Genomic DNA, 16,647 nt, shown 5'->3' on the forward strand with positions numbered 1-16,647 from the left:
TCAGCATTGTTCCTGGAGCAACACTAGAAAGAGTCATGAGTTAGTTCACTTTGACTTTGCAAAGTGTTGCAGTGAGGCAGTGAATGCATTGCCTGCTGGATGGGTGGGTGGCAAGTACCACCTATGAAATTCTACCTGGAAGAACGTGTTAGCAATCCAGAGATCACTAATGAGTAAAATTGCTAATTTTGTACTTATTTTTATATCTGTGTGCAGATGGAATGTCGTACCTCACTGAAACTTTAATGTTTTCTTGAGAAGGCCAGAGAGGCTGATTTAATACTGCGTTTGATAAATGGAGAGTTAGTAAGTGGAGAAAGAAGGCAATGGCTTTAAGGAATGATAGTAGAGATTCCAGCTTGTACTAACCAGTCTTTCATGAAGGAAAACTCTTTGTCCTTGTTTTTCCTGGAAGGAGAAATGAGGTGCAGGACAATTTAACGTAATACAAATATTTCACATGTAAGTGTTCTAAGAGGGGGATATGAAAGGGCCAGGAAACACAGAAAATGTTCGTATTTCTTGGTAACAAGCGCTGCTATTTCTGAATTGTTTCTGCCTCAAATACAAAGAACTTCTGAGTCAGCACAGTAAATAGATACAAGAATTTGTATGGATTCCTAATTCTTCCACATAAATCTCTTTTATGCTGCCAGATGTTTATGTGTAACACACTGAAGTCTGGATCTGTTGCTGCTTTCTTGTGGTTGGATCATGCAATTCCTGTTCAGCTTATTATTTCCTGCTAATACCGTTGCAAATCTAAAAACTGTTTGGATTTGAAACCTTACTTGAGAAAATGTTCTTTTGCAGTAGCCCTTTTCAGATATTTCAGATACAATAAAGTGGGAGCTGTCTTTCATAATAACTAGTATGTGTAATAACTTAGTAGGAAAACATTGGTTACTATTAGTTGTACTAGAGGGTAACGATGATTCGGTAATTCGATTGCTGAGTTGGGTAGTACAGGCTTAGAATTTTTTAACGGTAATCTAAAAGGAGATGTAGAATTTTTTTTCAATCTTGGTGTTCTTGGTGATTGACGTTACTGGATCCAGGTCATTACTCAACTGTCTGTTCAAAGACATTAAACATCAGGAGTGATACATGTCCTTAATCCTTTAAACCAGCAGCTGAGTGATCCCCAAGAGGGATGAGTGGCAAGAAGTGTTAGAGTGATCCTTCATGAGGAAAACAGCCTAGAGATATTCAGGTTTATCTACTCATTAGGGATAGGGGAAACTTTAGAATCCAGAGTCTGCTCTGTAGTGAAGATCCAAACACATTTCAAAATCTGAATATAATCCATCTTAAGGTTTTTGCCAAATCAAAGTTCAGAACAGAAAGCTGTTTCCATATAGGAACAGGTTCTAAAAATACATATTTCTCTGTTACTGAATCATCTGAAGGGGACCTATTTTGCACAACTGTCTGAGCATCCTGTAGGAGACAGTTCAGCTTTCCATGTTACCATTTCATAAATTGCCATTTCTGTAAGCAGGCTTTTCCAAGTTAGTTTTTTCCTAGATAAAGAAGGACAGTTTGTAACTATATTGTAATTGTCCAGAACCCTCTTTCTTGGAAAAGGCTTTAGTTCAGTAATCACCATGCAGTGCAAGGTCACATGTAGGAGTAACTCCCATTTGACAAAGCCACCTCTTTTCCTTGTGCCCTCGTTTCTCTTGGAGAAGAGAATTCAGAAACGGGTGCCATGGGACAGTCTTATTTCTTAGGTTTCCTGAGGTATTGTCACCCAAGAACAAAGGGTGTCCTGCTCCATCAGGTTGTCCAGGGCCTCTCCAGAAGCTGAGATGCACAGGCTTCGCCTTCCGGCCACACTCCCACTCTTACCAGTGGGTATGTGGGGGGCCACTATGTCTTAGAAGCACAGGGTTGGTGAGGAAAATTGATGCCAGCTTTCAAAAGCAAGGAAGCTAATTCAGGGAACAATTTCATCCAAGGTTAATGGAAGAACAGACCTCCAACACAGTATCAATTGGATCAAGCTTAAAGCAATCAGTTATGCCCTGGTAGCTATAACTCGGCCCAGGTCAGCCAGGCAGCACTGGTGATGTTTTACAACACTTTCTCAGTGGCTTTTATCAATAAGGAAGGAGAAACAAGTTTCTCAATTCCATTTCTAGAGTAATACTGTCTGTGCCCCAGTGAGGGAAAGAAAAGCTTTTTTGGGAACTCCAAACAAAGAGTAGTTGTAGATTCTATTCCAGATAGTTTATAGAGGGAGCGAAATGAACCATATATATAAACACGGGGGGACAGCTGAGTGTGGAGCTTTCACATAATGACTGTGTACAGCCAGGATCTTATGTCAGTCCTGAAGTGTGTGCTGCACTTACGTATTTTCTCCTTGTCTCCGTGGTCCCAACGGTCTGTGTTTTGAGGTCTTGCTTTCAAAAATTCAACTCGAAAGACTTTTGGCCTTTCTAGGCTGTGAAACAAATGTCCGAAGAACTGCTGCAGCTCTTCATCCCTCCTTCTACCCCTGGAGGTTAATTCTGTGTTAAACTTTCACTTGCTGTCGAAGGTCAGCAATGCAAAACTATTTTCATTTTTCTGCTTGATCAATTCAGAAAAAGATTTTGTTTTTTAAATCCATCAAAAAAGTGGTCATTAAAACCAGAAAATTTGCAGGGAAGTTGTAGCTATTTTCCTGGAAGATATGTCATGCCTGTCTTAAACCTCTTTCTGTGTTTTGATACAAATATTTGTACTTTTGGACATCACCATGGAACTGCTGTCCCAAAAACCGACCATTTATTTGGTTTGGAAGGAGGTCAGGAGTGGCAGAAGATAAGGGCAGAGGTTGCACCTCTTTATTTTGATGATTGTGTTGGCCTTTGCTAGTTTAAAGAGTTGGTGAAACTGTGGTCTGGTGTACCCAGCTCCCAAGGGGTGTTTTCTAAAATGCAAGGTTTTATTTGTTGGTGAAGGCACTGTTGCCTGTAAGGAATAGACAGCGCAGGCCTGGAATTCTGCTGGAGATTGTGTTTGTCATGAAGTGAGCCAGAGTAGATTGTGCCCTTCCACAGCTGCTTTTTCCCCTTCCAGTTCTGTCTCTGCAGTTGTACCAGTGCAGCTGCTTCTGGTGCTGCTGTAAATCAGATCAGCCAAACACTCCTTTCACTTTCTTTAATCTCATCCCTTAATTGAATACATGGCCCAAGTGTCTCCTAATACCAGTCCCTCGAATTTTAATTGCTGTTCCTGAATTACTTGCTTAAAGAGCCAACAGATCATTTAAAATGAGATTTCAGAGAAGTTAGTACCACAGAGCTGCTTAGCTGGTGAGCTGCCCTGCTTTTCTGAACCTGCTCCAGAATCCAAGGCATCTAACTGGGCATGTGAAATCTGGTGAGTGGGAGCAGACATTACAGAACAACCTCATTTATTTATTTATTGAACTCCAGTCAGGATTCTGTGCCATTCCAAGCATGTATTGCTGGTAGAGATATCACCAGCCTTTTGGTGTGCTTTTGTGCTACATATTTTTTCTAAATATAGTGAAAACATACTGATTTGGTAGAGTGTAATTGCATAACGTGGGAGATTTTGATAGGGATACCACTCTTAAGGACAATCACAGTCTTTATGTCAGTCTCTGAAGTGAACAGAAATACACAAAAATGCCTTCAGGTAATACCTGTGTACATTACCAGGATTGTTGTTACAGAGCATCCCACTAAGATTTGGGTATCATTGTGCTGGCAGTTACTCAATCTGGTTATGATAGCAGCGTGTGGAGAGAAGACACTGGTGCCAAGCTCTAACTCAGTAGTGTTTGCAAGTGGTATGTGCCATACAGTTGCTAAAAAAAAAAAAGTTGCATTCAGGAGGGTCACCAAATGTTAAAGAGCACAAAATATTGTTCATTGCTTTAGTAGCATGAGACTGTTAAAAATTTCAGTGACTCACATTGTAAAATTTCTTGTGTTTAAGTTGCCTGCTTCTGACCAAGTTCCATCATTATTGCAATTTTTAATATGTCACAGCATGGTAAGTTCTAAAAACTGCATGTATCATTGCAGGTTTGCCTGAGTCCATTATTGCAGCAGCGTGTGCCAGAAGTGGCCAGAGAGTTCTTCATGTGGATTCGTAAGTTACTCCAGTAATTTCCCTTTTTAAGAGCTAAACTGACTAGAAGGGTTTCTGTGTCTCTGTCACTGTGGGCTGCAGGACTTTTCTCTCTTCATCTGGCACCAAGTTATGTTATGCTTCTGTCTCTGCCTTATTTTGGGGGTGTTATTTCCATCAATAGAGTAGGCCGTTTTTGGAAGCTAGCGCAGGAATTTGGAACATCAGTGCTGTGGTAAGGATGCTGTGATGGCTCCTTCTTTGCTACAGGCAGGAATGGCTGCAGGTTTAGTGCCCTTCATTCTCATTCCTGGCAGTAATTATCCCGTTCTCTTTGGTGACAATGACTCGTGTTATTTCAGTTTTATGTTTTCATTGGCTATCAAAGTCTGTAATAGTATTGGTCACTGGAACTTTGATTTCTGTTATCCATGCCTGTTCTTAGCTATGATGAATATCACCTTTTAACAACGTATGTTTTTCTGTTCATTAACAATCAGAATTATGAATTCAGATTTTTCTCAGAGTGTTCAAAAATGAGATTTGGGGTTACTGAAATACCTGTGTTAGATGTGCTACTTTGATTAATCTGTTGTTCCCTACAAAGGCCTGAGTTAAGTCAGGCACCAGGTATTAAAAACATATATGCATAAAGTCTTTGTTTACAGTTTACTTGCTCTCATTACCTTCTGTACCTTATTTTATTAATTTTAATCTCCTGCCATGTTTGCATTTATCATAATATACTGCATAGGTGATTATGGGAGATAGTTTTGAAGTGGCCTATTATAAAATACTGAGTTCTGAGTTTGATTTATAAACACTGTCCAAGCATTGCCATCAGCAGTAGCTAATCTTATTCAAAATAGTCACTTCACTGCAGTGTTGCCATAAATTGCTGTAGACTGATTTTAAACTGAAGTTAGCTTCTGCCAACTAGTAATTGAAGGAGCTCTATTTCTCTGTGCCAGCTATCTGTCTCAATAAACATAAAATCTGTGGTTCTTCTCAGAGAGCTACATTTACTGTAGATATTAATGAGTTGTTGACATGTGAAATTTCAAGGATATTTGTTAAATGATTTAGAAAAGTAATTTGCAATTTAAAACGTGGAGATTGGCACTTAGTTTAAATTTGAAGCTGCTGGAGAAAGGTAGATGAAGACTAAAAGTGGATTACTTGAAGTGAATATGCTTCCTCTACTAATTGTGCACATGCAAAGGACCTTCTCCTAACCACTTGCCCAAGTTTCTGCTTTTGGTCCTTTGCTTCTTTGCCTCTTTTAATGCTGTAGTTATGTACCAGTTTGGTTACTGAGGATGGGGCAGTTAGGAGTGAGGCATGTTTAGCTACCTTTTGTATTTGATTTTCAGCATCTGGAATACAGCATTTGTAGGCTGCAGTTTTAATGTCTACATCCTTCCTTATTGGTTTATTTATCTCTCCACACAGAATTTAATTCAAAGGCAAAGGAGGGTCAAGATGCAGAATTTTAACTTCTCTTCTGTGAGAAGTAGAGTAAGCTGGGCGTGTCTTGCTTCTTGACACCTGGTATCTTTCTTATTTTTTGACTATACTTAGCCTGTAGAGCCCTTGAGTGTTCCTTGTGTCCAAAATTCTTTTGTTTGAGCATCCAAAAGTGTGCTGGGCCTTCTCCCTGTACCTCCCCAGTCCAAGATCCCTGCTTTTGTAGTTTGTTGCACTTTCTACTAGGCAATTTGCCTCACTTTTTTTTTCAGAACTTGTAAAATATGTGTGGTAATAGACCCTGTGTCTTTATACAGCCCTCTTCTGGAAGAGGGAAATGAGGGAGCTGTGGAAGTCCAGCAGCCAGAGAGCAAAAAAGTTGCTTCTCAAAGCAGGTCAATTTCTTGCAAGAAAAATAAAGAAGTTATTTAATTTCAGTAAGGAAAACTAGGCAAAAAATTCTTCATTCTGGTATCTTTTGAGCTTTTTTGAAAAGTTCTTTTTCTGTTTACTTTGGTTTAGGATACAATCTCACAGCAAAGATAGTAGAGAGTAAAACGTGGTCTCAGCTGGGCCGTGGTAATTCCCTTTGGTCATGTCCATATCCCAGGATATAATGCGATGTAGCACAAGTGACTGCCACCATCACCCACCCTTTTGTTGGGCTGAAGGATCTCAGGAGCTGTTTGAGTTAAACTCCTCCTCTTGGAAGGCCAGGAAGCTCCTAAACACCATCACTGTGCCAGAATGGGAATCTTTAATACATTTGCCTGTGTACTAATAGGTAGCACATGAAACTTTATGGGTTTGAAACATAAGTCATTTGTGTTCAGATCCTTAAAATCAATGTGGCAGTAACTTCCTGTGCAAAAGACAGCTGCTCTGATGGGTCAGGACTTCTTTCTGGAAGATCAGATGCAGGACAGACAAATCAAGGCAGCTCATGGGGGAAATTGTGAGGCATCAGCAGCTTCTGTCCAGCCAGCACCAGCTTTGAGTGTCACTGTGGAGGCTGTGCCCTGGGAAGGGCCAGCTCCTGAGCAGGCACAGGCCATCAAATGCTTTTGCTGTTCTTAGTCACGTTTTAAATGTGAATCTTCTGCTTTCGGAAGTGTCCAGTTTCTCAAATTGCAGTCTGTCTGCAAAAGAATACATTAGAGATTCTCTTGGTTCAGATTCAGATTGTTAGTCAGTCAGAAACAATTTGTGATTTCAATGTTCTGGATTGGAATTCGCCAATTATTTCGAAAATGGTGTTAGTACCTGAAGAAAAAAAAGCTAATGTAGGAGAAGAGACAAGCTTTCTGCAGAGGTAAAATTGTACTTCAGCTACATTTCCAAAAGTTTGCAAAATGGCTTCAGCAGTTCTTCTGTTAGCTCTGAACTGCAGATTAGAGATTTGAAAAATATGAAGGAAAAGGACCAGTGTTGTAATTCAGGTAAAATCCAGGTAACACAGGAGGAATTTTGAGCAAATATAATTTAGGAAATAATGTATGGTAAGGAAGGAAAACATCTATGCTCTAACTTGGTAGAAAAAGTACTTTCCACCTCTGCTGTTATACCTTCAAAATGCTTCCTGTTCTTAATTAGGGGATTATTGAATTATAACCCTAAAAAAGGGAGAGAATATCCATCTTTGTAGTTTGCTAATATAGCAAGAGAAGAGGGGAGCTTAGGCCTTGAGATTTTCGGACAATATTTTAGCTTTAATTAGGCTTTGATCTTGACCATTACTTTAAGGAATTCCTCAGTTCATCTTCAGGGCAATTATAACAAAAATATTTGGTTACAAAGGAGTCCTAATTGTAAAACCATTAGTCAGCTCTTCTCAGAATTCCTCTTCAAGACTTCTGCTATAAACTTTGCTCATTATGTCAGTAATCATGTCTGGTCTTTCTTCTTTCTGTAGTGTTTTCAGATGAGAAAATTAAGCAATCCTGATTCATCATGTAGTGCAGGGCAACTAATTAAAATTCCAGGATAAAAAAATCTGGAAGTTGCTACTTGAGAAGATGAATATTTGAGGTGGCATAACACAGCTTGGGAAGGATGCTCAGACAGCAGAGGAAAGGAGGGACAGCTGTGGTTCATTTTCCTTTGGAGAAGGGCAGTACCGCCTCCTCAGAATGGATGGAGCTCCACAGCAGGGTCATGCAGTGCTTTGTTGCACACACTGGGTTGCCTCAACACTGGGTAAAAAAAATAATTTCAAAGGAAAATTCAGCTGATGAACAGAGGAATGCTCACATGAAAGTGTCTGACAGCTCACAAATAAACTTTTGTAACTCTGTGAAAATAACATTCATTTCTCTTAATGAAAGTTCTAACTTTAAATAGTCTAAATATGCATGACCTTATGTTGGTGTAGATTCAAGAAACCTACGCCTAATTTTAGGCAGGTGTTTTCTGGGATTTCTGTGATTAGTGGCATTGCTTGCTCTGACAGCCATATATTGTATTCCATATTCAAGAAACTTGTAACCAGAGCAGCGCATTTCCTTAAAAATAAATCTTTGTGGCCATGGTTTTTGGAAATCCCAGAAGTGACTGATAGTATGTTGATATTTAACTCTTTATTCAGTGGAATCTGAAGAAACATGAAAAAATTACCCTTCACCATTGACAGCTAAAACAAAGATGGAGGTTATCATCACATGCAACTGTCAGTGTCTTTTACAGATTGAAATCTCACAGAACTGGGCATTTAATAGATTTAATCCTCATTGCTTTGTGTTCTATGTGATACCAAACAGCAGTACTTTTGGAGCTCATCCATGTCTTTCACACGAAGTAAGGATGAATTCCTGTTACAGAGGACTGGAATTCCTGGTTGGAAACCATCTGCAGATGGAGCTCTGCTTCTCAGAGTCAGCACACTGCAGGGTGTGGGCCCAGTCCCCCCAGTTTGGGGCCTGGAACACCACGATCCGGTGCTGGAGCCACCTTTATTCAGAGAATGCTGAATTTTGTTGTCTTTGCAAAAGATGTCCTGTTTATGTTCTTCACTATTGCCTTGAAGGAGCTGAAAGACTTTTTTAGGTCAGTTTGTAGTCAGGAGCAATTAGGCACTGCTCAGCAGACATCTGTCCTTCATATGCTAAGTAAGCACCACGGTCCAGAGCAGCAGCCTCTGGTGCTGGAGCGGGGCTGACACTCTTAATGAAGTCTTTGTCAGTGCAGATAAGCCCTGTCAAAAGCATCCCATCGTAAATCTAGTCAGGAGAATCTAACCTGAATTTAGCTTTTCACTGTTATCACACTGATCTCTACAATTTAAGAGTGGAGGAGGTTATGATAAGATTGATTTAACAGCCTTTACATTATTCTTTAAAATGCAAACCCTGTCTTCCTCCCTACATATTATTTTTTTACTGTATGAAATAACATTAGCTATCTGTTCAGGAGGGTATTTCTGGTATCCTTCAGGCTTCTGAAGTGCCAGTACACAGTGCCAGAAAATGGAGTTAAATCCTGAAATAACTGTTTTATTTTGCAAGAACTGGTGACTTTTTAAAATGTAATTGCTCTATTATTTTTCTTCTCAAGAGTTCTTAAGTACTGAAGATGTGCTATGCATGACAACAAAAGCCAACTAATCCGACTGATGTTTAGAGAAATATTGGTAGAGAAATTTTAAAAAGAAAGAGCAGAAGTTTTCTTTGATTAACAGCAGAACTACTAATTTTCTGTGATTTAAAAATGGTAAATAATCTTTTTCAAGCAAGAAGGTGGTAAATAGAAACTGGTAAGTGCTCAGGGAGGGATCATCAAATGTACAAATCAGTTCCTTTGGCTCCACCTGCAGTACATGCAGTTCAGTAAGAGTTTTGCCAGAGCGTCTTCACAGTCTGTAATAGGCATAATATGTTGTGTAAGCAGCAGATAACAGTAAACTGCACTTCCCTTTATTTGACACGATGGATAAGAGAGCCAGTCTTGGCCAAGAAGCAGTATTATCTCTATTTTCCTTTTCTTCACACCATCCCATGTGTTTTTCTCAGCATTATCCATTTACCCTCCAAATATTTGATTTTGGACTATAGGCTGTTTGGTCAGAGATGCATACAGTGAGGAAAATGGAAATTTTGCATTTCATTAAGAGTTGCAAAATACTAATTTTTATCTATTCTGCATCTGAAAAATCTTGCCATGGAAAATGTTTTGAATGTGTTGGGCTTGGTTATTTTTTCTTTAAATCTGAAAAAGCTAGGTTTGACCTGTCCAACAAGTTTTCCTTTTGTTTTTTCTTTACAGGAGAAATTACTATGGTGGAAACTGGGCCAGCTTTAGTTTTTCAGGATTATTGTCCTGGATTAAAGAAAATCAGGTAAAAGTTTCCCAAATTGCTTCTTTTAGGCCTCCTTAACATTGAATCTCTGCTGTGTGCATGATTTATTACAAGAAAAATTACCACCCTGCTTTTGCTCTTTGGTAATTTGACAGATCAAAGAGGTTTGTAGTTCCCAGCTTTACTGGTTGAGACTCACCCATCTGGCCTGGCAGTCTGAGGCTCTGATGTGCCTGGGTCGTTAATCTGATTGAGACCAGCCTGGTGCTCGGCCACACTTCTGGGTTCTTGAGCTTAAAGAGAAGCAACTACACAATTGTTTCAGTTCCTTTACCTTCTGTAAATGATAATCTGGTCATTTCCATTTTCTCTTTGATTATTTTCCACTCTCTGATATTTCAACTCTTGTTTTTCTCGTTTGCATTCAGCTGATTCTTCTTTACAGGGAGGAAGGTGGGTGCTGGATCCTTCCACTGAAGGACAAAAAGATGAATGCTGGTAGTGTATTTTTCAATGACCAAAGTTTATCTAATTCATGACAGTCCACTAGAAATCTTCCGGGGAGGATATTTTTTAGGAGATGGAGCACTTGGACCAGATTAGCAAATGGCTGCTCTGTTATTTACGGAAATCCTCGGAGCCTGTTGGGCCGTAGAAGATGGAAGTTTCTCAGCTCAGTCTCATGCCTGTTCTTTACACTGTGCTGCCTCCTGGCATAATCAGGGGACTTGCTCAGTGCCAGAGCTTCACATTCTATGTGTTCTATTGTATGATTTTAGAGATTCCTTTGTGCACAGATTAATACAGTTCCCCAAATCACCAGGTTTTTCCATATGGTCTCCATTCAAAGAGTTTTATCATAGAACCTGGAATTATCCTGGCTGTGGCAAACCTGTCTTTTAGGAGATTGTATTCAAAGTTACATTCAACTCTCTACTAAGTTTCTTTTAACACTGAATTTCAGATTACCAGAGCCAATGCTGTAGTACAAATGTTGGCATACTATGATAAAGTAACCAACTCTAACTGTTTTAACTCAAGAAATATAAATAGAAAAAAACATTAGGACAGTCAAGATGGCTTTTTTTCTTATATTATTAGATGGTACAAATTATTTGTGACTACGGAGATTTATAGTTCACGAACAGCTTGCACAGTACAATTTGTAATTTTATACTTGTTCTTTTAAGCAAAAGACAGATCTCAGTGATGAATGTGAAGACTGGAGAAAACTGATCCTTGAGAATGAAGAAGCTATTCCTCTTAGCAGCAAGGATAAAACTATTCAACATGTAGAAGATTTCTGTTTTGGCGAGTAAGTAGAAATGTAGCAATACATGAACAATTTTGCATGCCCAGAGGTAAATGATCACACTGTGCTTTTGGTTTTAAGGGTTTCACCACACTGCCATATTGCACATTGTCTCAAAAAGTAACCCTGGCCTCTGAAATGTTCCTCATGTTCTTGTGCTTTGTTGAAATCACTTCACTGAAACAACCTGATCCTTCCTAAATGACCTCTCTGGATGCAGTGTAATTTGTTGGCCAACTTTGTGAGTTGGTGATTTACTTCTGCATAGAGAACAGAAATGTTGTGTATGTAGGTAGTTGTACTAATAGGCAGTCGTGCACTGCCATCAATTAAATTTTTCCATTCTTAATTTGGCTAAAAGCTGCTGTTCTCACAGTCAAAAATTAAACCCCTAAATACATGTAAAATGAACTAGATACAAAAGAACAGGAACACAAATGGGCAGCAGTACTGTGACTATTAAATACTTCATTATGCTAAAATGATAAAGTAGTATTTGTCCTTTGTCCTCTTTATATGTAATGAATTTAACTCACTGAAGTTAAATCCACTGAATATAAATTTAACTAACTGGACTGTGTATTTATTTATTTATTATTTTTATCTTCTGGATTTTGCACTGAACTGAACACTGAACACAGAATTCCTGAGAGGTTCTTTGAGATAGTTATATAAGTTTAACCTTGAATCCCTTAGAAAATACCATAGGTAGCTAAATGAAATGCTGACACACAGTCAAAGAGAAATAGATATTTCTTTCCATAAACATAAGTAGGGAAAAAAGGTGTGAATTACATGAATACAATCTGAAGGTCGCAGACTGAAACTGTTCCAAGGTTCAGTGCTGCACAGTAACAGTGCTTGACTGGATTGCAGATAAAATGTACTACTTATTTTAAAGGAATAGCACTTGAATATTGTAATTGTCATAATAAATATTGTTCAGAACCAGGATTAAATCAGATGGAAAGGTTTCATAGTCTCTTAACTTTGCATATGATTTTTGACTGATAGCTGGCTCCCAAATGAGTCCCCCAGCACTGAGATTTCACACTTAGAAGTGAGATTATACTTGGGTAAAATTATGCTTTTAAGCATTTGACTTAGCTCAGTACAGTGCTGTCTGTCTTGGTCATCACCAAAAACAACCCCAACAAGGAAAACCTGGCAAAGAAAAAGTTCTCCAAAAGAGCTTCAAACTTCCTGAGAGAGTCAATTACTGTGTTTCTGACAATTTACGTGTTCTGCCTAGATTCTGTTGTTTTTGCTTAACTTTTGTAACTCCTATGAAGTAACCATTAAACATTTATTTTGAAAGAATAAACAGCTGGGTAGCCGTATAATATACACAGTGCAAATCTGAAATGAATGGCCTTAGAACAAAGTGCATCCATCAAAGGGAAAGAATACTGTGTCTACATAAGCTGTATTGAAAAAAGGCAAATGGCTGAAAAATAAATAGTGAACACCTGTGCTGAATAAATTAACCAGCTGGTTGGCAATTTTTCATTTGACCTATCTGAAGGGGTTGCTGTTACAAGGCATTAATAAGACACATTCATTTTAAGATATTCCTTTGTTAGTACCATTAATTGATGAATGGTGGAAGATAATATTCTAAATTTACACAACAATTTGTCTGCAGATGTATTATTTTTTTCTGAATTAGGAGAAGAATTGTCTGTACAGAAGTTCAATTTGAGTCATTTTTATAGACAGTTCTTACATTATTCAGGGATATTTGGTCCTATAGGAAGGATGTCATGAATTTAGATTATATACAGTTTTTAAGCTTTCATTTTAAAAAGTGTGCTGCAAATCATGGAGATTTAGGTATTCTTTAATGGAAAGTGAACAGAGATGTAAAATATGTAAGTATTTCTGTTACACTGCTTTTCAGAGTGATACGGAAAAATACAGTGCGTTTATGAATCCAAGTTTATTTTGATTCTAAAAAGTAATAATGGAGTATGTTTAAAATGCGACCAACTGTTCATTGAGATTGGGAGAATGCAGAAAGAAAACCTTAATCTGAAATTTTGTGTTATGACAATGTTTGGAATGAGTTAAATAAAAGCTTCGTTCTTAGTTTATTGCATTAATGGCACGAGTTTTTGCAGTTTTCACAAACACCATGTTCCAAAATCCTAAAAAAACCCCCCCAAATCCAAATAGAACCCCAAAATTTAATTGACTTCCATTTCTATTTGTAGTAGAGATTACGTCTTAAAAAAACATTTGTCAAAGTACTTATCTTTCTTTGATATTTTATAGTTACTTAATGCTGGCAATCTGAAGCAAAAAGACATAATTAATGTATAGAAACAGCCTTCTCTCATTAGTGCTTCCTTGTAGCAGTTCCTGTATTTCCCAGGGCAATATTTTACCCCAGTCATGAGTTAAGTGCTTCCTGGTGACTGTGCCCAAGCTGGGAGATTGCTTCCAAACTTTTCATGAGTCCATGTGAACTGAATGAGTTCATAAATGAGGAGCAATTTTTAAAAGATACCAGGTTTATGTTCCTTTTTGAACAGAAATCCTGCCCTGCCTCCATCTGTAAGGCTGCAGGTGCGTGAGGGAGCATTTTGGTATGGATTCTGAGTAATTCCTTGCTGTTCTGTGGATTTTAACCATCCTGTTAATACTCTTGTGTTTGCAGGTCACCTTTAAAATCATAGTTCATTAGTTTTCAGCCAAGATTAAATTGTTTGTTCAGTGCATTAATGGCTTGGTATAAATATAAATGGTATAAATATAAAAAGATAGTTTGGAATTATTGCTGAACTCCTTTCACTTACAATGACACTGATTTGATTCATCTCAGCTGTAAGTGTAAACTAAACCAAGTTCAAAAGTCCTGCTTTCTAAGGTAGGTGTCACTGAAGTTCGACATAAAACGAGTAGATGAGATTAAAAGTGGAGGGCTGTTTTATAATGGGAATTTCAAAGAAATGTTGTGGAAAGGAAATGGGCTGTGCAGAGTAAACGTTGTGTGGGAATGTCCCTCCCGTGACTGGCTGCCTTCATCGCCTGTGCATGGATTTGGAGCACTTGCATAACAACATTGCTGCTTGAACAACTAATTAGAATGCAAGGGCAGAGTTGAAAAAGTAATTTGAAAGTTTGACTTAAGCTTTGGGTCAAAGGGGTCTGGTTGTCAATGGACCTGCTGGGATCATGGCTGCAGAAGAGCTCATTGTGTAAAGGTTGTCTGTATTCTTCAGGACAGTAGCTCAGCTTAATGACCTTAATGTGTATTTGCATTTCAATTTCATGGTTTTTAATCCATAGGGAACACCTAATCAAATTACTGTTTTTATTTTAAAATACTCCATTTTTGTTGTTTCTGTAGCTGTGTATTGTTTCACCATGAGGGTTTTGATTTTCATTTTGAGATCCTTCCATCTCTTGAGTACATGTAAAATAAAAACCCAAATTTTTGTTGGGGTTTTTTTCTCCTCAGTAAAAGTAGTCCTCTTGAATTATAGCTTTGCAGCCAAAGAACCAGAGTTTGTTAGTGGGTGGAACACCTGATTTGGCCAGGATAAAGAAATTCTAATGCTTTTCCTAGAAATGCTTGAGGTTTCTGTTCGGGCACCAACTCAAAACTTCAAACAAGTTTTTAAGACTCTTTGAAAAGACTTTTTCCCCCTCTTTTTCCCCCTCTGTGTTTTCAATCAGTCAGGATTCGGCTGAAGGTGTTGAAGAAGCTGGTGCACTGCCAAAGCTGCCCATGTTTAGCACCCCTGCTGCCGAGGGGGTTTCTCCGGGCTCGGAGAAGGAGAGTCCAGCAGCAGAGGGGATTTCTGCGGGCTCAGGGAAGGAGAGTCCAGCAGCAGAGAGCCCTGGAGCGGAGCCACAGACCCCAGAGCCAGGGCAGGCCGTGGGCACTGAGGCAGCTCGGGCAGCTCCAGGGGATGGGGCAGGAACAGCCCCTGGCAGTGCAGCTGCTCCCAGCACAGCTTCAGGAGAGTCCGCTCTGGAACCGGCCAAGATGGAAGCTGCACCCTCCGAAAGTGCTGCCCAAGAACCAAAGAAAATCACCTATTCCCAAATTGTTAGAGAAGGCAGAAGGTTTAATATTGATTTAGTTTCCAAGGTAGGAACTGAATGACTCTTTTTGTGTAAGTACATTTACTTTGCTTAAAATGCTGACATTTGTTTTAAAACCTTTCATGTTGAGGAGGGTGAGACAGCACCTTTGAGGCAAAATAGCCACTCCTGAGAAGTAAGAATTGTTACCCCTAAAACAAACATGAGCTATTTAGTATGTGTCCTTAAGTGTTTTATAACCAAAGAGATGAAAAAACACAGCTCAGAAATATCGCCATTAAAGTACATTTCATGAAATTTAACACTTAGGTAATACCTGCAGAATCTCTCCTTTTAAATAGTACCATTAAAAAATTATATTTTTAAGCAAGAAAAAGCAATCGGCATGCAGGTTTTTTTATCCTTTTAAAATATGTGTGTTTTGCAGTACAGGGGAGTTTTTTCAAAGTTGAATGCTTCACTTTTCATATTCTGCCTAAAAAGATTTTTCAAACTTCTGTGAACTGAAAAAGAAAATTTTTTCAATAATTCATTCAATTCTTTGTGAAGATACTGCAAAATGCATTATTGCAAACTTGGAGTTCCAAATGTCCACCCCACTTCAAGCATAATTGCAATGACATCATGAACACCAGTCAGTGGGTGGTGGTTAAGCAGATAATGCTATTTTGTATCCTTTTTATATTCTTGCTGTCCTATTGTGTGACATGGTGTTAATTGCAGAAAATCCCAGAAATTCAGACACAAGAGTGGTCAGCAGGGCAAGGCCAGTAGTTTGTGCTGGGGTTTCCCTGGCACAGGAACTTTGGCTTCCTTGTAGTGTCCTCATTGGTGTCCCAGGAAACCTTTATCCAGAAAATTCCTGTGTGATCTTGTAAAGTCTGTTCCTCAGGACCACGAGACTTTTCAATACAGACAAACATTTTCAGTTCATAGTTAAATTTCTGTCCCTTCTGTATTTCATCATATATTTGTAGCTTATAGAAAGATGATTAAATTATGTATGACTAAACCTTAACTGGGGAATTATGAAATTTTCCTGCGGAAAAGGTGACTCTCAGTTCAGGTGATTTAAGGAGCAGCTGGTGAGGATTTACATGAGCAGTATTGGGTACTTCACTGATCCTCCTCACCCACCACGTCCTTTCTCCTCCCTGCGCAGTTGCTTTACTCCCGGGGCCTGCTAATTGACCTTCTCATTAAGTCCAACGTGAGCCGATACGCAGAGTTCAAAAACGCCACGCGAGTTCTCGCCTTCCGAGAAGGGAAAGTAGAGCAGGTATCAGAAAATAATGTGGTGCATGTATTTCATCTCCTTAAAGTCAAGAAGCTTGAAATTGTTTTTTTGAGAATTTTGTGACAAGAAGCTGGTATTTTTCCTTAATTATGATTTTAATTTCCAGAGGAAAAGGTGTTTGCATGTGTTATATAT

At 38.7% G+C, this 16,647-nt stretch overlaps 1 protein-coding gene across 2 annotated transcripts in view; it reads left to right on the top strand.

Moving 5' to 3' along the window:
* Nucleotides 1-16,647, top strand: part of CHM (CHM Rab escort protein) — a 56,060-nt gene that overhangs the window by 6,607 nt on the left and 32,806 nt on the right. For both annotated transcript variants that reach the window (XM_048318743.1, XM_048318742.1), the window contains 5 exons: nucleotides 4,047-4,113; nucleotides 9,817-9,889; nucleotides 11,041-11,165; nucleotides 14,844-15,261; nucleotides 16,378-16,494. In XM_048318743.1, coding sequence (XP_048174700.1) covers nucleotides 4,047-4,113; nucleotides 9,817-9,889; nucleotides 11,041-11,165; nucleotides 14,844-15,261; nucleotides 16,378-16,494 — 800 coding nt within the window. The remainder of the gene's footprint in view (nucleotides 1-4,046; nucleotides 4,114-9,816; nucleotides 9,890-11,040; nucleotides 11,166-14,843; nucleotides 15,262-16,377; nucleotides 16,495-16,647) is intronic.

The sequence above is a fragment of the Corvus hawaiiensis genome, chromosome 14 (genome assembly GCF_020740725.1).
Source record: "Corvus hawaiiensis isolate bCorHaw1 chromosome 14, bCorHaw1.pri.cur, whole genome shotgun sequence".
Taxonomy (NCBI): domain Eukaryota; kingdom Metazoa; phylum Chordata; class Aves; order Passeriformes; family Corvidae; genus Corvus; species Corvus hawaiiensis.